Here is a 25326-nt window from a genome sequence, read left to right as displayed (position 1 = left end):
AAGTTTTATAGGATTCCGACAGGATCACGGGCACGGCCGTTTCAGAAGAACCGGCGGCGCCTGTGGCTGCAGGCGATTTAAGGGCCTGTTCACATATCGCGTCTTTTGCACGCTCAAGTTCGTTATTTCAAATGTAGGCGCGCGGTATGCGGTATGTAAATATTGAAGTTTTATCGTTTTTTTCCAAGCGTGTCCGCGCCGCATCGAAATAAAAACATCTCAACTTTTCAGAATGCCCCAAGCACACCGTAGCTGATGGTTGCTTAGCAACGACAGACGCCTTCGGAGCGCAACCGCCCTAGCGCTTTGGAAAAAGGAGAACGCGGCGCGCCTAGCGTTTTCTACGCGTTTTTAGGCGCTAAATGTGAACGGCGCCTAAACGTGTTGATTGGCCCGAGGACATAATAAAATATGCTTGCGTCTGCAGCGCCCACTTTATATCCGCTCGCGTAGCTTGACCATAGAGCTTGACACGCTGCTGATTCTCGCCATACTTCCGTTGCCAATATGCGCGCGCATACGTTGCCACGTCATCATTGTGTACAAACAGTAAAAGGGTCTAGCAGAGCGCATGTCTTCCGTGAAGAGTTTAAATGGGTCATATAATGCCCTTTTCACAAGATGTAAAATAAGTCTCTGATGTCCCCGGTGTGTGTCTGTGAAGTTTTAGCTCAAAATACCCCACAGATATTTTTTTTTTACAGCATGTTAAAATTTGTGAGGGTGAGCAAAAACGCGCCATTTTTTTGTGTCTGTCCCTTTAAAAGCAAATGAACTTGTGTGTTAGCAGCTCCGATTACCTCACGCAGACACCTTTCAAAATCTTTTAGCCGTTTATGTTCAAACCAGCGTCAAAATTGGCACCTTCATCAATACACAAAAACACAATGGAAGTGTGAAAAAGTTTATCTGCCTATGACCTTAAAGGGATACTCCACTTTTTTGGGAAATAGGCTCATTTTACAACTCCCCCAGAGTTAAACTGTTGAGTTTTACCGTTTTTGAATCCATTTAGCCGATCTCCGGTTCTGGCGGTACCACTTTTAGCATAGCTTAGCATACATCATTGAAGTGGACAAGACCATTAGCATTTCTCAAAAAAAAAAAATGACCAAAGAGTTTCGATATTTTTCCTATTTAAAACTTGACTCTTCTGTGGTTACATCGTGCACTAAGACCGAAGGAAAATGTAAAGTTGCGATTTTCTAGGCTGATATGGCTAGGAACTATACTCTCATTCCTGCGTAATAATCAAGAAACTTTACTGCCGTACCATGAGAGCAGCAGGCGTAATGATATGACGCAGCGCCTAAAAATAGGCTACCTTCCGTCAACACAACGGAACTATTTTCAGGCGCTGCGTCATATCATTACGCCTGCTGCACTCATGGTACGGCAGTAAAGTTTCCTTTAAACATCTTTTTTTTTTGAGAAATGCTAATGGTCTTGTCCACTTCAATGATATATGCAAAGCTATGCTAAAAGTGGTACCGCCAGAACAGGAGATCGGCTGAATGGATTCAAAAACGGTAAAACTCAACAGTTTAACTCTGGGGGAGTTGTAAAATGAGCCTATTTCCAAAAAAAAGTGGAGTATCCCTTTAAACTGGATGTGTACAATATATAAAAACACACAAACATTCAAAAGTGTGTTTTTTGGGGGTCTTTTACGAAGTCTCTTCTCCTCAAGGCTGCATTTATTTGATAAAAAATACAGTAAAAATAGTAATATTATGAAATATTATTAAAATTTAAAATATATTTTTTTTCTATTTTAATATATTTTAAAATGTAATTTATGCCTGTGACGCAAAGCTGAAGTTTCAGCATCATTACTCCAGTCTTCAGTGTCACATGATCCTTCAGAAATTATTCGAATGTGCCGATTTTCTGCTTAGGAAATTCAAATTATTTCTTATTATTTGTTGATAACACTTGCTGCTGAATATTTTTGTGTAAACTGTGATACATTATGTAGTGTGTAAGTAAGATAGATTTGTTCTCGGTAGTCAGAAGGAAGACGTACCGTTTTATTTCTTTATTCAACTCCACTTGAAAGAGAAATTAAAAGTATATTTATATATATATTAATTTTGAAAGGTTACTTCCTGTTGAACCACCTGATGATTGGCCATTGTCAATTTGAATTCCAATTAAGCATAATCATCGGGCCTTCTGTCTGCTCGGGTCGGCATCACTGAGCAGTGTTTTAATTCAAAGATGTTAAACTGTGATACACAACAAATGCTACAAAAGGTTCATTAAGGCAAAGTAATTAAAGAAGTAAATGGCGAATCGGGGCGCGCTCCACTAATAAAACGCAAGCCTCCCGTGGCTGCCGTAGGTCCTAAACTTTCCCCCCCGCCGGAAGCGAGAGGAGTCTCTCACTCCTCCTTTATTTGCCGGAGCGAGGGATTCATATGAAATCAATGGGCAACTGTGTGCAACAATAGCCGTGTGCTCATTAGCGCAGCACACACACACTCCTGGTCATTTTTCTTCTTTTTATGAGGAAGCCTGGAGGTGATTTAAATTCCCCTTTCCTGTGCAGATATGCCTGCTCAGCCCCTCCATATGTGTGTGTGTGTGTAGGGTTGTGTTTGAGCATGCCGCTGTGCGAGCTTGTACTAGTAACCCATCCTCACATCTGCTCAGACTAAAGAATGTAAACTTGAGTTTGTTCGTAATTGTAGTTGTCGTCTTGCTCTTTGATTTCATTGTCTGTCTTATGATTGTTTTTTCACCTCGATATTGCAGTGAATTGGACTTTCAAGATAATTGTTACTTGTTGTTGCTTTAATGATTTCCTTTAAAGGATTATTCTGATTTCAATACAAGTTAAGCTTAATTGGCAGCATTTGTGCATGGCATAAGGTTGATTAGCACCAAAATTAATTTCCACTGTCCCTCCTTTTTTCTCGAAAAAAGCTCAAATCTGGGTTAAGGCGAGTTCACATCAAGAATGATAACTGCAAATATAACTATATTAGCGTCCACACCAGCAGACAATATCGTTTTTCGTCTGTCACTTTAAATGCTCGAGCTCTTCAAAGCAGGATGGATTCTGATTGGCTGTCAATGTTTTTATCTTTCATAAGCTGGCAACATTTTTTCTGAAAGTGATTCCAACTACCGGTATATTGTTTCTCTCTGCCGTTATCGTTGTGGTGTGAACTATGATGTTCTTTTTTAAATCAGAACGATAAAAAAATAAAATAAAAAAAAACGTTATCGTTATAGTTATCTTCCTTGGTGTGAACAGGCTTTTACAGTGAATGTAGTGAATGTTTCAATAGTATTCTCACAAGATGTGTGTTTACATGATTCTAGTGTTGAAAAATAAATCAGTTTTAATGTTTTACAACTTTCCATGACAACATAAAACGTAAACTCTGTAATGTCGCAAAACTCACTGTTTCAATATCTAGCCACACAATGCAAACAATATTCATGATAAAATGATTTTAGTGAGAAAATTCATATACTACCCTTTTTTGTGATTAGTAATTTTATCATTTTGTTGTGATGACAATGTAACAATGCATTACAGCATTAATACACGTTTTAACAGAATAATTAAAATGCTTTTATAAAATTATAAGCTTCACATTTCTGCTTGTAAATCATCCAAAAAATTGGCCCCATTTATACTTCATTGCAAGTGCCTCACATAATTTTTGCTTTATTTATTTATTATTTAAGGTTGAATCAAAATTACTTAATGTGCTAATCAACATTATGCCACACATGCATATTTTGAACCTAAAACATTCATTTAAAATAGAAGGTTAGATAAAAAAAATAGCAGATTACGCTACATAGTTCTCAAAACCCAAACATTTCATACAGTTTCATGCAAGATCAGGTCATGTTAGCTGTTTGGCTCATTTAACAGCTCTTTTATGTACAAAATAATAAAACAGAAGGGCATTGGCTCTTGTTAACTGTTCCACTAAAGAGGTCATTGCAAGGTATAATGGGATGAGAGCAAAATTCTGTGAATCTTTCTGTAGCAGGAGTTTTTTTCTCCCTTTCCCCACTCTCTCTCTCTCTCTTCAGAGGAGGATCATGTAATGGAGGCAGCTTCGAGTTGACAGTCTGTCGCCGAGGGCAAGCCGTTTTCTCATTGCTCTGTCACAATAAATATATGGATTAGAAACAGGAAGAAACCGTGCATGCTGAAGCACAAACCGTATGCACCGGTTAAATGAGCTTGTGAATCGGCTGATGTTGAATAAAGAGATGAGGTGTGTGTTTGTTGAGGAAAATTAACACATTTTATATTTTTCTCATGTAACACAAGAATTATATCGTCATCATGATTCACTTTAGTCAAACACGACTATTTCCATATAACTGGCAGTTGAAGAGGCCATGTTTTACATGTTTTACACATTTCCATCGTATACTGACCATTTGAATTAAAATGTTTTTGATATCGTCACTTTCATCAGGATAGGCCAAGTTATAATGTAAATGTAAGTAGCTGAATATTAATATGTAAAATTGGGCTGTTATATGTTAGTTATGCTCAGGCTTGTCATTTAAAATCTTGTTTAAGTGCAAGGTCCATAAATTTGGTAAAATATATCAACATCAAATAGCTGAAAAAAGTCTCTTATGCTGCATTTATTTGACCAAAATACACTAAAAACGGCAGTCTTGTTAAAAAAAATTACATTTTCTTTTTTGAATATATTTTAAAATGTAATTTATTTTTGTGAAGGACAGCTGAATTTTCAGCAGCGTTACTCCAGTCTTTGTCACATGATCAGAAATCATTCTAATATGCTGATTTGATCAAGAAACGTTTACTATTATTATTATTATTATTATCGAAAACAGTTGTGCTGCTTAATATATTTTGTGGAAACCATGATACAGTTCCTGGTTTCCAGTTCAGCGAGTTCAAAACTTCAAAAGAACAGCATTTTTTAAAGGGGTCATATAATGCCATTTTTGTACAAGCTAATATGATTCTTTAGGTTCTAAATTAAAAGTTTGTAATATACTTTAATTAAAAATTCTCATTAGTATTGTAAGAAAACACTTATTTTACCTGGTCAAAAACAGCTCTGTTTTCAGCACGCCGTTTCAGTGCATATGACTTTAAATGATAATGAGCTTTGCTCACTCCACCCCTCTGTTCTGCGCATACACCGTTTATAACACAATAACACAATAACCACGCGTTGTTCATTATAAACGTGGGATTATGAATTATATTAAGAACGTTGTACATAGAAAACATGCTGTAATGTACCCTGAGTGTAAACCGAAGCATTCATCGTGAAGCGTGCAGCTGGCGATTTGCAAAGATTATATAAATATTAATATAAAGATTAATAAAACGTTACACTCACTTTAGTTCTTCTGAAGGTTCAGCAGGAAGACGAATAGGTTCCGATCCTTTATTCAGGTGCAGCTTCTCAGCAAAACCAGCTTTACACTGATCCTCGTTTATAAAGCAGTCCACTGAGAAATGATTCGGCAAACATGAGAGCATTGACGTTGATCGTGGGGAATATTCCCTTCGAAAACAAACTCAGCCACTGCGTCTTCAGCGGTTCGGATTTAGGAACATTAAAATGACTGCTGTGTTCGTTATTGCACCCAAGAACAGAACACCACAATCGCTTAGACGCCATTCTGCTCATAGACAGTGCTCCAGCATATCAACAATGACCGCGCCGATCCGCGCAGACTATGATTGACAGGACGAGCGAGGGCGGGTCTGTGTTGAAACTCCTGTGCTGACTCCTGTCAATCAACAATCGTGGGAGGGGCGTCCGTTTTATTGACGTCACAAAAACGAACGGCTCAATTTGAGGCAGGGGAAAACATATAAGGAGATTAAAACAAAAACACTGGATGGATTTTTATCATTATATGATGGTTGTGTACAGGCACTGCCAACACACATTTCAGTACAATCAACTTGTAAAAGTGCATGTACCATTATATGACCCCTTTAAAAACTGAAATCTTTACTAGCCTTGTGTATCATCCTTGCTGAATAAAAATATTAATTTCTTTCCAAAAAAAAAAAAATCTTACTGATCCCAAACTTTTTATGCCCAAAGATTTGCTAGCCTTTATTTTTTAATAATCATGAGTTCTGAATGACCTGTATTTGCCATTTATGTCACATATAGTTTATCAAACTCTTTGAAAGAGCAAGAAAACCCTGTTTTCCAATAAATGTCCCATTTAAAGATGACATAGTAAGTTTTTCCATTTAATCTAATGCTATGTTCACACTGTCAGTTCTCGGGAATGACAACCGCATGTACTTACAGGTGTGACTCTCAAATTTGTCCCATTCCCACTGTAACGATCAAGTCCACTGGAAGCAAGTTGAGGTGAGAACCCAAACGCAATTTATTCCAAAAACAAGATAAACACAACAAAAGCATGACAAGGCATGGAAAACTCTAAACTAAAACAGGAACACAAACCAAGACTAGCGAACAAGATACTGGAGCCTGGGCATAGAACAAACAATACTCGACAAAGACACAGGGCAAACATGAGAGTTAAATACATACAGGACTAACGACGAGACAAGGGACACCTGTAAACATTTAAACAATCAACCAATGACAACATGACACAACAGACAAGGGAACACAAGGCAAGATCACATGACAGACAAGAACAGGAACAAGACACAAAACCCACACCGTGACATAGCCCCCCCCCTATGGGCGGCTCCCGACGCCCCTTAAAACAAAAAAAATACACAAGTTCCGGAGGGTGGTGATGCGGAGGTGGTCTTGGGGGAGGGAAGGAGGGACAAGTCTGTGCAGGGGAATGGGACCAGGGCATTGCAAGGGCGCGCAGACGACCAGGGCGGAGCAGGACGCGCAGGCGACCTGGGCGGGGAAGACACTCGGGCGGCCAAGGCGGTGAAGACCTCTCAGGCGGCCACGGCGGTGAAGACCCCTCGGGCGGCCACGGCGGTGAAGACCACTCGGGCGGCCAAGGCGGTGAAGACCCCTCGGGCGGCCACGGCGGTGAAGACCCCTCGGGCGGCCATGGCGGTGAAGACCACTCGGGCGGCCATGGCGGTGAAGACCTCTCGGGCGGCCACGGCGGTGAAGACCCCTCGGGCGGCCACGGCAACTCGGGAACAGACACACACACTGGCTCGGGAACAGGCACACACACTGGCTCGGGAACAGGCACACACACTGGCTCGGGAACAGGCACACACACTGGCTCGGGAACAGGCACACACACTGGCTCGGGAACAGGCACACACACTGGCTCGGGAACAGGCACACACACTGGCTCGGGAACAGGCACACACACTGGCTCGGGAACAGGCACACACACTGGCTCGGGAACAGGCACACACACTGGCTCTAGTGTGTGCGCAGCCCACACACACCACATGGCTGTGGCCATAATGGCCAGTGTTGCGGTCACTGAGGGTTCAGGTGGCGCACACGTGGCGTGACCAGTCTCTGGCTGAGCAGACGTGATGTGAACAGTCTCTGGCTGGGCAGACGTGATGTGAACAGTCTCTGGCTGGGCAGACGTGACGCGGACAGTCTCTGGCTGGGCAGACGTGACGTGGATAGTCTCTGGCTGGGCAGACGTGACGTGGACAGTCTCTGGCTGGGCAGACGTGACGTGAACAGTCTCTGGCTGGGCAGACGTGACGTGGACAGCCTCTTGCTCGGCAGGCCTGACGTGAACAACCTCTTGAAGCTCGGTCTCTGGATCGGCAGAATTGACGTGAAGCTCGGTCTCTGGATCGGCAGATGTGACGTGAAGCTCAGTCTCTGGATCGGCAGAAGTGACGTGAAGCTCTGGCTGGACGTGGCTGACGTGAAGCTCTGGCTGGACGTGGCTGACGTGAAGCTCTGGCTGGACGTGGCTGACGTGAAGCTCTGGCTGGACGTGGCTGACGTGAAGCTCTGGCTGGACGTGGCTGACGTGAAGCTCTGGCTGGACGTGGCTGACGTGAAGCTCTGGCTGGACGTGGCTGACGTGAAGCTTCCCAGGCTCAGCGGATACGGTGGGTTTGTGGGGCTCATCTGCAAAGCCCACAGTAAATGATGAGCCGCTTAACAAAAGAGCAAAGTCCATATACTGTACCAGCGTGCATTGAGGGGTATTGGCAGGCATGAGATCATAAATGGATGCATCAAGTCCATGGTGAAACATGTCTTTCAAGAACTCATCATGGAGATCAACCCCATGACAAAGTCCGCAAAACTCCTCCAAATAATTCTCGATCGGGCGACCATCTTGGCTGAGGCGATAGAGACGGACTGCTGGGTCCATGTTGTGGTCGAGTATTCTGTAACGATCAAGTCCACTGGAAGCAAGTTGAGGTGAGAACCCAAACGCAATTTATTCCAAAAACAAGATAAACACAACAAAAGCATGACAAGGCATGGAAAACTCTAAACTAAAACAGGAACACAAACCAAGACTAGCGAACAAGATACTGGAGCCTGGGCATAGAACAAACAATACTCGACAAAGACACAGGGCAAACATGAGAGTTAAATACATACAGGACTAACGACGAGACAAGGGACACCTGTAAACATTTAAACAATCAACCAATGACAACATGACACAACAGACAAGGGAACACAAGGCAAGATCACATGACAGACAAGAACAGGAACAAGACACAAAACCCACACCGTGACACCCACAGCAACATACAGTAGCATCTGCAATACTGTCTGTATTAGAGGTCGACCGACAGTGGATTTTACAGATAACAATAACTAGGTTGGTCCGCACTGGCTGATAACCACTAATTAATCAACTCATCGTTTTTAAATTGTATACTGAATGAAAACAGTACTGAACTATGGGAATATACTCTATTTTTTAAATAAAATAAATATATTACTATTAATCTCGTCTCAAATACTGTCTGTATGAATGTGCAGCGGGAGGGCCCATAAAGGGACATGGTGGTAAAAAAAAAAAAAAAAAAATGGCATGGGAGTAAAAATAAATAAAAAATGTCCTTCCCTCGGGGAACTTTTCTTAGAGGAAAAAGTTTCTTAGAGGAATGAAAATGCATTTTTTCACTTTCATTTTTTTTGCACCGCCTTGTTGTCCCTTTAGGGGCCCCGTACTTACCAGTAACAATAACTACAGTGACCAAAGTAATATCAAAGATGACGATGTCTGTAAAACTGGAAGTCTTATCATTTTTGAAATGACGAGTCCAGTCAAGCTGCAAGTTGATTCTACAAATCTTCATTAACCGACACACAGGAGACGCTCATTTGTGCAGCGCAGAGCGGATCTCTTGCACTGTATGATGTGACGGACAACAAGTGGTCCAGTCCGGTTCCGATCACACAGTGCGGGTTTTCAGAAAATACGGTTGTGAGTCCTAAAAATGTACGGGTGGGAATTTGATTATAGAATGCAGTTTTCACTCTCATAAAATGCTAAACTGTGCGTTAACGTAACCATATTAAAGACTCAAATACAGGATTGACAACTGTATTCTGCTGCTGTGTGAACGTGGCCTATATAAATACCCTAAATGCGTTTGTCTTTGACTGCCCTGTTACTCTGTCAGGGGAAATAGCGGGTTGGCATGGTAACCACAGGTGAGAGTCGGCTCATTCCCTTTTGCAAAGGCACCTTGAAGTGCTCCCTTAGGACTCGAGAAGTTTATTTGGTTGCTTGATGAGAAGCGGTGTGAAATGTGCTGTTTGACTGTGTGGATATGAGCAGCAGGCGTCATTGTTAGCTTTTTGATCTTCAATCAAACTCTTAATGGTGTGCAAACGCGTTGAACATCAATGTGTGCTAGATTTTGGTGTTTCTGTCATCATATTTCTTTAATAAATGTGGTTAATAAAGCAGAAATCAGTTGTGCGTTTGACCTTTTTGCACTCTTTCAATGATACACAGTACTAATGACCAGAAATCTACATTAATGTGATCAGGTTAGCCATTCTAGCCGCTGGGTGTTGACAGAAGGTGTACATGTGTCTTCGGCGTGAGACTCTCTGCTCATTAGCACTGAGCCGCATCACCGTCCAGGTCTTTAATTAGCATTTGAAGTCTGTGATGGGCCTGAGTTTGAAAGGGCTTCCACGTCATACACAGCATCGGGTTCGGTGACACCAAGAACAACCCTGCCTCTGCTAAAGTCTCCGTGTTCCCGCTCGTTCACCTAGCAGACAAAATATGGCGTCTGTCCCTGTCTTTTTCTATCGCCTCATCCTGCGGGCTCGCTGATAAGACCGCCGTGCCCCCCGTCCCGTAATGGAGACGAGGATGGGGATTGGGCCTATTGACCTCCCCGGCTCTTATCGGCTTTATCTGATTTACATTGCCAAATCAGAATCTACTATATTGATTACAACATAATTAGTTAATTATGGACAGGAAGGAGAGGAGAGCATGGACTGCAGGGTGAAGGGCATGTGGAGCTTCAGCTGATGCACCTTATGAATGTTAAATGAGAACTGAACTTTATGCACTTTTTCTTACAATGTCTTATGAATATAGATATATTTAATGTTTTTTTGTTTGTTTGTTTTTTTACAGCAGCTGTCATTGTTAATTTATTGCAATTAGTTATAAAAAGTAATAAAAAATTGATCCATTTATTTATGCCCACTGAGTCAAATTTAAATCACATAAGGATTTCTGTAACACTTTACAATAAGGTTCAATTTATGTTATAATTTATGTTTTTGAAAGTAGTTTCTTATGCTCACCAAGGCTGCATTTATTTGATCAAAAGTGCAGTAGAAATAGTAATGTTGTAAAATAGTATTACAATTTTAAATAGCTTTTTTTCTTATTTTCTTATATTTTAATGTGCAATTTATTCCTGTGATGCAAAGCTGAATTTTCAGCATCATTACTCCAGTCTTCAGTGTCACATGATCCTTCAGAAATCATTCTAATATGCTGATTTGCTGCTCAAGAAACATTTCTTATTATTATCAATGTTGAAAACAGTTGTGCTGCTTAATATTTTTTGTGGAAAAATTTGTTGATGAATAAAAAGTTCAAAACTACAGAGCCCCCCTAGTCCCACTTTGTCAAAAAAAAAGTATTATAACTATCTCGTGGCCTCAAGATAGTAACTCGTGGCCTCAAGATATTAACTCGTGGCCTCAAGATAGTAACTCGTGGCCTCAAGATAGTAACTCGTGGCCTCAAGATAGTAACTCGTGGCCTCAAGATATTAACTCGTGGCCTCAAGATATTAACTCGTGGCCTCAAGATAGTAACTCGTGGCCTCAAGATAGTAACTCGTGGCCTCAAGATAGTAACTCGTGGCCTCAACATAGTAACTCGTGGCCTCAAGATATTAACTCGTGGCCGCAAGATAGTAACTCTTGGCCTCAAGATAGTAACTCGTGGCCTCAAGATATTAACTCGTGGCCGCAAGATAGTAACTCTTGGCCTCAAGATAGTAACTCGTGGCCTCAAGATAGTAACTCGTGGCCTCAACATAGTAACTCGTGGCCTCAAGATAGTAACTCTTGGCCTCAAGATAGTAACTCTTGGCCTCAAGATAGTAACTCGTGGCCGCAAGATATTAACTCGTGGCCTCAAGATATTAACTCGTGGCCTCAAGATAGTAACTCTTGGCCTCAAGATAGTAACTCGTGGCCTCAAGATAGTAACTCGTGGCCTCAAGATAGTAACTCGTGGCCTCAAGATAGTAACTCGTGGCCTCAACATAGTAACTCGTGGCCTCAAGATATTAACTCGTGGCCTCAAGATAGTAACTCGTGGCCTCAAGATAGTAACTCGTGGCCTCAAGATAGTAACTCTTGGCCTCAAGATAGTAACTCGTGGCCTCAAGATAGTAACTCTTGGCCTCAACATAGTAACTCGTGGCCTCAACATAGTAACTCGTGGCCTCAAGATAGTAACTCGTGGCCTCAAGATAGTAACTCGTGGCCTCAAGATAGTAACTCGTGGCCTCAAGATAGTAACTCTTGGCCTCAAGATAGTAACTAGTGGCCTCAAGATAGTAACTCGTGGCCTCAAGATAGTAACTCGTGGCCTCAAGATAGTAACTCGTGGCCTCAAGATAGTAACTAGTGGCCTCAAGATAGTAACTCGTGGCCTCAAGATAGTAACTCTTGGCCTCAAGATAGTAACTCGTGGCCTCAAGATATTAACTCGTGGCCTCAAGATAGTAACTCGTGGCCTCAAGATAGTAACTCTTGGCCTCAAGATAGTAACTCGTGGCCTCAAGATAGTAACTCGTGGCCTCAAGATAGTAACTCGTGGCCTCAAGATAGTAACTCGTGGCCTCAATATAGTAACTCGTGGCCTCAAGATAGTAACTCGTGGCCTCAAGATAGTAACTCGTGGCCTCAAGATAGTAACTCGTGGCCTCAAGATAGTAACTCGTGGCCTCAAGATAGTAACTCGTGGCCTCAAGATAGTAACTCGTGGCCTCAAAATAGTAACTCGTGGTCTCAAGATAGTATCTCAAGAGGCCACGAGTTACTATTTTGAGGCCACGAGATAGTTATATTGAATTTTTTTGACAAAGTGGGACTAGGGGGGCTCCGTACAAAACAACATCACAAATTTTAAATATGAATTTTTGTACCATTGTAAATGACTTTACTGTCACTTTTAATCAATTAAATGTGTCCTTGCTGAATAAAAGTATTCATTTCTTAAATCAAAAAAAATCTCACTGACCCTATTGTGAATCTTACAAGTCAACCTTTTAAGATACCTAAAAATACTGATTATATATGGTTATTTGCAGTTAATTTGATTAATTAATTGCTGTATATTATATACATATATATTTTGACACTAATGTGAAATGTCCCTGAATGCTTCTGATGATGTTGCATTTTGTTTTCAGTAGCGATATTCAGCACTTGCAGCAGCTACAGAACAGCATAATAATCGACCCAAGATGAAGGTCTTTTACGGTTTATGTAAAATCGGATAGCTGGTGGTTGAGCAGACCTATAACTAAGGACAGAATCTCAGTGTCTTTCTTGACACCTTGACTCTGGAATAAAAATCCCTTAGAGATTTATCGACACGATGAGCTGAAACTCATTTCAGCAGGACCAATCGAGCAGCGTGTTTTATGATGGCTGTACAAGGCCGTGTGAGAGGTTGTGTGCCAATGTGTTTTGAATCTATTAAGCATCTGTTACCTGACAGCAAATGGCTCTGTCACCATCTATCATACCTGCCTGGTTAGGGCCATACTGCCCTCTTGGCAGGGTATAAGCAGTCTGTGTGTGTGTGGCACCGGAGCTGCATTTTAATGTATTCTCGCTGCTAATGTGCTGACTGTTTTCCTCATAGGTGTGATGAGTGTCAGCTCTGTTACCACTTCGGCTGTCTGGACCCTCCCCTGAAGAAGTCGCCCAAACAAACCGGCTACGGATGGATCTGTCAGGAATGTGACACCTCCTCATCAAAGGTGAGAGTCAACAGAATTGTCCCTATACCCACTTCAGTCGTAATAGTTTGTTGTTTCTCCAATTTTTTATTTTTCCATCAATTGCCATCTATAATCTAGTCAGCCGCCTGCCTAGACAGCTCATGTACATGGAGAACAGGACTGTAAAAAAAGGGTAGCACTTTATTTTGCAGTCATGTTCCCCTTGTACATAGTACTATGTACTTATTATACAGTAGTTATTACAACAACTGGGTAATAACTACGTACTAACCCTGAACCTAATCTTAACCTTATGTAATTACCTAATATTAACCAGTACTTTCTTAGGTAAGAACACTGGAAGTACACATACTGTAAAATGAAGTGCTACCGGGTTTGGTTTAGGGTTTTAGGGTTTCTTGTGATCGTGCACATTTCACTGTTATTACTATAGTAAGTACATGTAAAATTTGTAACAAGAACACTGTAAAATAAATTGCTACCTTTTTACTTAATTTTATAATTTAATTTAATCTAATACTTCTAATCATAATATAATTTTAGTTCATTAAAGGGATACTTCAGGATTTAGCATTAAGCTTTGTATTAGTAGAAAACCTGTAGTATTTTCGAATTACCATGCTTTTCACCCTCATATCCCCCTGAGACGAGACGAGAGATTTATGTATTTTTTGTCTGAAAAAAATCCTCCGATGACGCAAAAATCGTCATTTTGCGTCATCGGAGGATTTTTTGGCCAGAGGTTAAAGACTATAGCCAGTAGTAGGGGCTGTCCCGCATGTTCTCAACCCGCCCATAGAGGGTGGGATCTCACTCACAGAATGTACACATAGTGTCAGCCATCTTTTTTTGGAAGTTAAGCTAGCAGGCTCTTGTTCTGTGGAGAAAGCTGAGTAGTAGGGGTTACCATCCTCTTTTTTCCCGCACATGTCCGGCCGTCGATGTCCGGGATTCAGCTTTTGCTTTCTGCAGTCGCCATTCATTGTTTACATGCACACCTTTTGTTTCAATCTAACTGAATTCAATCCGATTGGTGAATCTGAATGTAGTGTTTACATGAACGCTAAAAAAGTGATCGGTTGATGTGCGTTTTAACATTGCTAAGAAAATTCCCGCTCCTCCGTGAGAGATACGAGACCGGTGCGTCTCACAGGTGTCGCTCATCGGTAATCACGCCACCAGCCTCGCGCTGTTCTCCCGCGGCCCTCAGTCTCGTCCTGCTCGCCACAGTAAACATAATGAATGGCGACTGTAGAACGCAAAAGCCGAATCCCGGACATTTTGGGCGATCTCGAAAACCCGGGCAGACTCATCACGGAGACTCACTAGTAGCCTAGACTTGTTTAACTACTGCGCTCTGTTACCGGTAGGCGTGGCCTCCTAGGGCAGCGAAGCAAGTGCATTCTGGGAGTTGTTGTCTTTCATCCACATAAGCCAAAAATACATTTTCTGGCTTTTCTCAGTCTAGAAAGCTCCAAATTCAAAAATAATTTCACATTTCTTCTACATAAATGACCCATTTTAAATACACATTTATCTTTCCAGAGGTGAAGTATCCCTTTAATTGTTATAATGATTTACTGCAGTGGTTGTGGAATTATTCATTTCTTTAGACTCATAACACATTTTTGTACAAAACCAGACTGGCTTTGAAAGTAGGGGAAGAGTAGTCCGTCCTTATTCATTATTCATTTAGTCCACAGTGTTCATCGCTCAAGTATCACCCCAGTTCAGGAAACATTTCCTGACATGATTTATTACATAAATAAATAAATAAATAAATACAAATCTTTACCACAGATTCTTTAAATACTCTAACCGGGCTTATCGGCTCCCTGGCTTTGTTAATTACAGATAAAAGCTAAGCAGATGTGGTTTGAAGATGCAGAAGTGTCCCGATAGCACCAGTGGTGAAAGTCAGCCGCTGTTTTAAATCCTATATGCCTTCCTTCCTTCCCTGCACACGTCAGCGGCTGCTCCTGATCCCTTTCCTAAAAGCCACAGTTGATCCGCGCTGTTGACTTATCCTACGGTGATTGTTTTGTAGTATGTTTTGGAAATTAGTGAGTGCTTTCACGTTCTCCCAAACATTTAATTTCTATTTCTCATTGAATTACAGTGCAATCAACGGCATTATGTGTCTTCTTGGAAACCCAATTAAGTTAATAAATGCATCTGCTTTTCAATTTATCTTTAAATGGACAGTTCTGCTAGCCAGACTCTAGCGGCATGGAAAATGGGGGTTAATTGATGTTTGCTGAAGAGAAAGTAAAAGATGAAAAATGGTGGTGGTCTGACTACATGGCGGAATTAGTAACATGGAATTATTGCTCAGGATTCAAATTAAAAGGTTTAAGCAGAGAGCATGATGATAGAATGACAAATGCAGATGCTGGTAAATACAGTTTTCTGTATATGTACATGAATCTTAGTCTGGAGATGCTAAGATAAATGGTAGTGATATGGTAATAACAGTTATGATGTTAACATGGTACGTTTTGTAACCATCTTGGCTTTGATATAATGATGGAACCCCTCAGAGATCTCAATATAATCTCGAATTCTTCCAAGACCAGTTTTATTTGAGCTATCAACATTAATTGTATAGCTCAGTGGAATACTCTAAATGTATGACAATAATTGTCATATTTGTTCCTATTTTTACTTGTTTTTTTCCTCTAGGTTTTCTGTTATTGAAATATTAAGATAACTGTTGATTGTGCTAGTGTTATGTCACATATCACCATGATGCTATGTCCAAAACACAGTATTACCATTGTAAATTTCCAAAAAATAGTATTACCATGGTAAATGTCCAAAAATCATAGGTAAATGTACAAAAACATTACTGCGGTAACATGTGCAAAAACATGGTGTTACCAAAGTAAATGTTCAAAAAACAACATAGTATTACTATGATAAATGGTATTGCTACATGGGTTTACTGTGGTAAATGTACAAAAACATATGACATAACTACGATACAATATCCAAAAACATGCCATTACAATAGTAAAGGTACAAAAACCATAGTTTTACTATAGTAAATGTACAAAAAACAAGGTGTTATCACAACACCATAAAAAAAAAAAAAAAAACATAGTATTACCATGGTAAATGTGCCAAAAAATATGATAATGTGAAGATACTTAGAAATGTCAGTATGTTTGCTAAAATATGGTTAATAATGTTCACAAATATTTATTTCATCTGTTTAAAAGATTGTTGATAAAATGAGATATAAAAAAGCTTCCAGTTGACTCTCAGCAGCCCTTTGTTTCAAATACATGTAAAAGTGCTTAATGTCTCGCTCATAAAATCGACTGATAAAGAGTAATGTTCTGGCAGCAGACCTCCTTTGTGTGTGCTGTGTATCTCCTGTAAATAGGGCTATTATAAGTCAAAGGCGTTGAAGAAAAGCTGCAGATCGGTAACCCGCTGCTACAGAATGAGAGCTGTGCAGTTCAGAACAAAAGCGATGGAAGGAAGGCGAGTGGAGACAGAGAAAAGAGCTTTAGACAGTGGGAGGTGCACCAGGGCCACAGGGATTAAACAAGTCTTTGCCTTTAGAATGTGTTCAGTGACAGCCTGCCGTGAGACCAGCCGTTCCCCGGGGACTCGCAGAGACCAGACACAATCCTGTTTAATCACAGACACACACACACACACCGGGCCACATACCTCTCTCTCTCTCTCTCTCTCTCTCTCTCTCTCTCTCTCTCTCTCTCTCTCTCTCTCTCTCTCTCTCTCTCTCTCTCTCTCTCTCTCTCTCTCTCTCTCTCTCTCCCTCTCTCTCTCTCTCTCTCTCTTTCTTCGACACACACATGCTGTGCTTGGTTTTAGTAGGACCTGCTATCTTATCTCACCCTCACTACGGGGTTTTTGTTGTCCTCTGGAATTTTTTTTTTCTCTCCTTCTCTAATGTCATCATTTTATATCCTCTCTTCAACTTTACTATATAAAAGCGATGACAGAACGCGAAACGGGTTACACTCTCCTTCCTCTTACCTTTACTTTTCTTTTTTTGGTTCGAAGGCTACTTTAACACCACAAACGCCAATTCCAATCTTTTTCTTTTTTCGTGTGACCTTTTATTATATGGTTTGGATCCTATCATTAGCATTTTTTTTGTCACTGTTTAATGGAAGTGTCATAACGGTGATGAGCTAATGTACTCACATACATGTAGCCTATATTAAGTGTATGTGTGTGTATAAACTGTATATATATACATTTTTTTTAATTTTTTTTAATTATACAGTTCATAAATTGTTGTTGTGGAATTATGAAAAATTATCTAATTTGAATTGAAACTTTGCGTGAAAGATTTTTAGGTATTCACGCCTTAAAACATTTACAAGTTTAGCATCTGGAAAATGCTTTAATCTTCATATTTTTCCCAGATAATTCAGTATGCGTTTCCTGAGTATAACCTGCTATGACCTTGGCATTGTTAGTGCTATACTTTACCAGATGAAATATTGGTAAAATTTCAGTAGAAATCAATTCATTGTGTATATTTATATTGAGTGTTTTAGAGTCATAGAGTGGACATTCAAGTAAAGCGGTTGTTACGCTCTAGACATTTGAAAATCATTATATATTTGGTTGAACAATCGTCATACTGTAAATGTAGACACATCCGACCCTTGAAACAAAAAGTCGGGGTGAAGGGTAAATGTCTTCTGGCCGTTACTGCCATTTGAAATATAATAGGTTCCATTATGGGAATCAAAGAGCACTCCAGAAATGAGCAGTGTGTTGAAGTACTTCAGTTCTGTAATGTGCCACGCTGTGAACCTCTTTACCTGCGGTTGGTCCGGATGTTTTTTTAAATGCCATCTTAAAATGCAGCCAGCTTCTTCTATAATTCTCCTCCTCGCCAAGATTGTGGGGGTCGACATTAAAGGGGGGCGGTGCTTTGGTTTCGCTGCGGTTGAATGAAGAAGAAGCAGTTCAGAAGTGTGGAACTGAAGAGTCGATTTGTTATCCCTTCCAGCCTTGACTTCTAGATGCGGAGCCATCTTCTTTTTCAGCCTCTCGATTAAAACACGGGGCCCTTTGACAGGCTCTCCCCATGAAAAGACCTCTGTAGACCCCAAACTCTTATACATAGGGACCAACGCATGGGTGGTGGGACGATTGGAGGATGTGAGATGGTTTTGAGCTTGCCGGGTGGTTATCTGTCTCTCACTGCATTTTTCTCACTCATTGCCTTATAAAGGTCACCATAAATGGGTTTTTGCCTCTAAGGTCTTGATTAATAAAAAATGTTTTAAGTCGTTTCTCGGTTGATGATTTGTCGCATCGAGACGTTTGTGTTATTAAATCACTTAATTGCGTCTGCCTTCCCTCCCTCGCGAAAAAACGATTGTGAGAAAAAGCCCATTTTCATTAGTTTACGAGCATGCGGTCGTACAGGGCCGACTCTGGTATCAGTTCATACGTGGCTCGGCAATAAAGACTTTATTAGTAAGTGTTGAGTTCATTACGAAAGCTGTGTATTTCCCTGCCTGCACACGTCAGATAACCCCCGGCCAACGAAGGCCACATCCCTCTGCTGTCACTTCGGAGCTCTGCTGAATTGATTCGGGTAATAAAATGACATTCCTGCCACAATATACGGATGGCCTTTAGTTGGAGAGCCCGTTAGGTGGTGGAGAGGGGCTTGTTTGAGCTTTATTTACACCCGCGTGTCACCGCGGCTCACCCTCGTGATAAAACGTTTCAACAGATCTGTGGTGCGTTTGAAATGCCATGAGGCGAACCCGGCTCAGGCGGGAATGGAAATGCCTAAAGGACAGCTTTTGTGGATTGCTAATTCAGTCACTATCTAGACTTGGGGTCAAAAGCCTCGTTACTGCAGCAATTATAACACTTACAGAAATGCATTTGTGTCGCCCCGAGATGTTCTTGCGGGCTGATTGGACGCTAAGCAGAGTTTGTTTTTGAAGTATGTTACTACTTGACCTTGAGGTTTAAATTTGAACTACTTTAATTTGCTAAGCCTCTTCTCTTGTTTATCTATGAGGCACTTTACACCAGGATCAAAATTATTTTTGCTGCTTGTTCAATTTATTTAAGCATTCCACTTAAATTTGTAACATGGAAGTTAACATAATTTGTTTTGGGATTTCGTGAATTACTTTTTGGTGAAACTTTAACTGAAACTAGGCAGGGAGTTGTAGTTCCCAGCATTCTTTAGTAAAAACTGGGTGGTGAGATTAAATGTTAAAATTAAGTGTATGTTATGTGTTTTATTGAGATGAGACAAAAGGGAGGCTTGATAGTGCTTAATGTCCATGTTGAGGTTTAGATCGGTTTTTGTAATGTTGGGTTACCATTGTGACAAAAAGGGAAGCTTTTGCTTATTAGGATACATGAAGAGTGTGTTGAATTTTGCTTTACTCTGAGTAAAAAAAATAAGAATATTAATCAGGGTCACGTGTAAAATCACAATGGATTTTTTTAATTAGTCACTTAAAATAGCTTTATTCCATTGAATGTAGATAAACAAATGATATTTTTCATATTGATCAAATTATACAAAAAGATATTGATGTAAGTTAATTGATTTATGTGGAACTAATGTACATGATAAAATTATGTACATTCAAAGACCAGTTTAAAATAGACTTAACGAAGGTTTATTTATTTATATATACACTCACCGGCCACTTTATTAGGTACACCTGTCCAACTGCTCGTTAACACTTAATTTCTAAGCAGCCAATCACATGGCGGCAACTCAGTGCATTTAGGCATGTAGACATGGTCAAGACAATCTCCTGCAGTTCAAACCGAGCATCAGTATGGGGAAGAAAGTTGATTTGAGTGACTTTGAACGTGGCATGATTGTTGGTGCCAGAAGGGCTGGTCTGAGTATTTCAGAAACTGCTAATCTACTGGGATTTTCACGCACAACCATCTCTAGGGTTTACAGAGAATGGTCCGAAAAAGAAAAAACATCCAGTGAGCGGCAATTCTGTGGGCGGAAATGCCTTGTTGATGCCAGAGGTCGGAGGAGAATGGCCAGACTGGTTCGAGCTGATAGAAGGGCAACAGTGACTGAAATAACCACTCGTTACAACCGAGGTATGCAGCAAAGCATTTGTGAAGCCACAACACGCACAACCTTGAAGCGGATGGGCTACAACAGCAGAAGACTCCACCGGGTACCACTCATCTCCACTACAAATAGGAAAAAGAGGCTACAATTTGCAAGAGCTCACCAAAATTGAACAGTTGAAGACTGGAAAAATGTTGCCTGGTCTGATGAGTCTCGATTTCTGTTGAGACATTCAGATGTTAGAGTCAGAATTTGGCGTAAACAGAATGAGAACATGGAACCATCATGCCTTGTTACCACTGTGCAGGCTGGTGGTGGTGGTGTAATGGTGTGGGGGATGTTTTCCTGGCACACTTTAGGCCCCTTAGTGCCAATCGGGCATCGTTTAAATGCCACGCCCTACCTGAGCATTGTTTCTGACCATGTCCATCCCTTTATGGCCACCATGTACCCATCCTCTGATGGCTACTTCTACCATGTCACAAAGCTCTAATCATTTCAAATTGGTTTCTTGAACATGACAATGAGTTCACTGTACTAAAATGGCCTCCACAGTCACCAGATCTCAACCCAATAGAGCATCTTTGGGATGTGGTGGAACGGGAGATTCGCATCATGGATGTGCAGCCGACAAATCTGCGGCAACTGTGTGATGCCATCATGTCAATATGGACCAAACTCCCTGAGGAATGCTTCCAGCACCTTGTTGAATCTATGCCACGAAGAATTGAGGCAGTTCTGAAGGCAAAAGGGGGTCCAACCCGTTACTAGCATGGGGTACCTAATAAAGTGGCCGGTGAGTGTATATATATATATATATATATATATACAGTATGTATATATGAATGTCATTATTTATGTGGCAAAATAGTATGGGTTTGGAGGTGGGACTATTTGTTTGTTGGCCAATGAAGGACAAGTTAAATACTAGAGAAACCTTTTTGAAATTCCTTATTTTTGAAATTCCGTTTTGTAACACTACTGCAGAAATGATATGCTCTAATATTCAGTTATATTCAGATTCTGCGGATGATTTCTTCAAGCGCAGTTGTCAGTCAGAGCCTCGACAGACTGACCTGCTAAACAGCCTAATTAAGTTAGACTAATTAACTTAATTAAGTCCCTCTCACAGCCAGCTTTACCATGGAATGGAATTTGTAAAGGAAATTAGGGTCTTTCTTATTATTATTTATCAAACATTGATTGCCACCTGACAAGATCAAGGGCAAAATAACCTATAAGCAATTGCATTTTGACTGGTTTTCAGCCGGTCTCCTTCAGTTTACCTTCTCACACTGTTCTGAAGGCCAGTTGAATAAGTGTTCAATAGGGCTCTGAGAGGTCAGGCATAAAAAGGGTGAGTTATTGTAGCTGTGCACCAGGCATAAATGCAGTCTAAACCAAAGGTTAGCATTTCAAGAGAAGGTACTATAGCATGATCCTGAAAGTTACCTTGCACCCCTGCTTGCCGGTGAGTTGGATGGAGAGTGCTAAGATGTTGGAAAAAATCAATGCACTGGAGTCACGTCCATCACTTTAACTAGGCAAGCTGGATGCCTCATTCCCTCTGAGGGGCCAATTTTCAGAGTAAACAGGACCCTGGAGATGGCATGGCAAATTCCAGCTGTCCCGTTGGTCACTTTCTTAGCGCTTAGTGGGTTTTATTAACTCACTTACATTGCCTGTACGACAAGGTGGACCTGTAAAACCTTTCTGTGATGTAGAGGCTTTATGATTTGGTAAAATTGTGCAATTTACCACCAAAACCATTAACCTTTTAAAATGTTAAATGGTTGAAATGGTTGGTCGACCTCACACTGAGGCAAGTTCTGTAGCAGAATTCTACCCGACAGTTAAAAAGCAGTGTTATGTCACGAAAGTGCCACAAGAGTTTAGGGTGCCATTTGGGACAGGGCCTGACTGACTTTGAGTGAGTCGTTAAATCATTCACTGAATCAACTTGTTTAAAAACACTTATTCGATCAGGATTGATACAAGTGGCCCGGTCCCAAACGGCACACTGCATGTGCACTTGCAGCCTTGTGGACAAGACAAGACCGTAGAGTGTCTCATTTGTCATTTTTGATTTCACAAGGGTCGTCGTTATGCTCCCTCAATGTACACTTTTGCCAAGCATTCACTGAATCAGTTTGTTCAAACTCATTCTGTAGATTAATTCAGGAATTAAACAGTTGACTGTCTTTATGAGTGAATCATTGAATCGTTAATTCAACTGATTTGTTCCGATGCACAGATTAATTCAGGAATGAAACAAGTGATTGTATTTGAGTAAATCGATGAATCATTCATCGATTCGTTTTAAAACGCAGATTCTTTCAGAAACGCAACTACTGTGTATTCTGAGTTTGTCCAAACATTGCAAGATAAAGGGAGTGTTTGGGAAGCCTGTGTGCAATTTAGTTTGGAGCCGCTAACTGCATGTGCAGTCGCCAGAAATCTATTGTAATTCTATGGTAAGAATACTGTGAAATTGCTTTACAGCTTAATACCGTAAAATTTTTATTTTTATTTTACAGTAAAATACTGGCAGCAGAGTCACCAGCAATATACTATAATTCTACGATATTAATACTGTGAAATTACTTTATAGCCATTTACTGAAAAAAATACATGCAGTACATTTCTGTAATTATTTCAATTTACAAGACACTAAAAAAACAACCCCATTTGGATCATTTTGGCAACACAGCTCTAGGTCAAAAAGGGAACCCCAAAATAGGTTGGAAATTAATATCATGCAGGAAATTACTATAGTAAAACCACAGGCAACAGTAATAGGCTAATCAAAAAGTGAACATTTATATAAAAACAAGAACACCCAAAAATGGACAAAAATATGGTAAAAGTAACATGAATATGTGTAAAAAGAAAAAAGTGCAGAAAAGAATACAAACTCAAACTCTGTTGTAGTAACGAAATTCAACTCAAACGAAATTGCGTGTAAATGTTTAATAAGTAATATTCTATAATAATCAGTATTTTGGTTCACAAAAATCAGTGACCAATGGTCACCATTGAGGGTGGTCACCAATCAGTGACCACCCTTCTTTGATGCATGTGATGGAGCATTGTTCTGCATAAAAAATCATGGTCTTCTTGTAAGATGCAGACTTTTTCCTGTCCCACTGCTTGAAGAAAGTATCTTCTAAAACTGGCAGTTGGTTTGGGAGTTCATTTTGAGTCCATCTTCACCCCGAAAAGGTCCAACTAGCTCATCTTTAATACTACCAGCCCATACCATCACCCCACCTCCACCTTGCTGTCGTCTGAGTCGAAGTGGAGCTCTGTGCCCATTACTGATCCAGCCACTGGCCCATCCATCTGGTCCGTCAAGAGTCACTCTCATCTCATCAGTCCATAAAACCTTTGAAAAATCTGTCTTCAGATATTTCCTGGCCCTGTCTTGACGTTTCAACTTATGTTTCTTGTTCAGTGGTGGTCGGATTTCAGCCTTCCTTACCTTGGCCATGTCTCTGAGCACTGAACACCTTGTACTTCTGGGCACTCCAGGTAGGTTGCAGTTCTGGAATATGACAGCACTGGAGGATAATGGGTTCCTGGTAGCTTCACGTTTGATTCTTCTCAAATCTTTGGCAGTTAATTTGCGGGGTTTTTTTTCTCAACACGTTTCTTGCGACTCTGTTGAGTATTTGCTACAAAACGTTTGATGGTTCTGTGATCACGCCCCAATATCTTAGCAATTTCAAGAGTGCTGCATCTCTCTGAAAGACTTTTTACAATTTTTGATTTTTCGGAGTCAGTTAAAACTCTTTTTTGGCCCATTTTGCCTGAGGAAAAGAAGCTGCCTAATGATTTTCCACACCTTGATATGGGTGTTGATCTCCTTAGGCCACACCCTCCCTCATTACACAAAAACACATCACCTGAAATGCTTAAATCCAATAAGCATTCAAGTGTATACAGCTTGGAGTTGGAAAAAAATGAATAAAAATGATGATATGGTCAAAATACTCACTTGCCTAATAATTCTGCACACAGTGTACAGGCAAAACCATCAGGCTGAGTGCCACCAAAAAATACACAGTCTGAAAGCCTTAATCAACACTGAAATTTGGGAATAAATTATGTATTACAAGTGAATCAATACGATTTTACCTTCTCTGTTTAATGCATTTATAATCACTCACTTATATGCACTCTCAAGCGCTTGTTCAGTTCCAGCTCCTCAGTCACCGTTCGGATGATTTGGATGGAGATAAAACACTGACCAAAACCTCCAATTTTAAAAGAACGTGTTCCTCGCTGCAGTCAGTTTCAAAGTTCTCTCTTATGGGATTCGAAGTGTCATTAGTTCCGCAGACACGAAAAGTTCGTTTCAGGCGCCACTTTTTTAGTTTCAGTTCTTCCCGCTCACCAAAGTGACTGTCCAGTTTTTTTTTCTAAACTCTCTTTGCTGCAGTCCATTTCAAAGTTCCCTCTCCTCTCCGCTTTGATTAGTTTTCTTCTATTTTCCACACATATTCCTGTCATGAGCGCCACGAACGCGGATAGGCGAAACTTACTCCTGTGAAACACCCGTTCAGCGCCATTGCGCTATTGCTTAAAAGATGCATTGCCTACTACTGTACAAATAAAATACCGTAATACATAAATACGGTAGATTAGTGTTGAAAATGGACTGTAAATTAACAATCAAGTAGTTGCTTATCATGAAAAATATTGCCCAGAATGCATTGTTTTCTGCAGGACTGTTTTTTTAATGGAAAACAGTGTTACTGTTTTGTTTTTTTACAGCATTTTTTTAGTGTAACTTTAGAAGGATCGTTTAAATAAGTAGATGACGCGTGAAGTAGCGCTTCTCAAC

General features: G+C 40.5%; 1 protein-coding gene across 2 annotated transcripts in view; it reads left to right on the top strand.

The window, feature by feature from the left end:
- The window catches only part of phf14 (PHD finger protein 14), a 97308-nt gene that overhangs the window by 61623 nt on the left and 10359 nt on the right, over positions 1 to 25326 (top strand). For both annotated transcript variants that reach the window (XM_056249741.1, XM_056249740.1), the window contains exon 17: positions 13312 to 13429. In XM_056249741.1, coding sequence (XP_056105716.1) covers positions 13312 to 13429 — 118 coding nt within the window. The remainder of the gene's footprint in view (positions 1 to 13311; positions 13430 to 25326) is intronic.

The sequence above is a fragment of the Rhinichthys klamathensis genome, unplaced genomic scaffold (genome assembly GCF_029890125.1).
Source record: "Rhinichthys klamathensis goyatoka isolate OS25496 unplaced genomic scaffold, OSU_Roscu_1.1 h1tg000060l_1, whole genome shotgun sequence".
NCBI lineage: Eukaryota > Metazoa > Chordata > Actinopteri > Cypriniformes > Leuciscidae > Rhinichthys > Rhinichthys klamathensis.
Note: the sequence above shows the minus strand (reverse complement) of the source record. Positions and strands in the feature narration are given on the sequence as shown.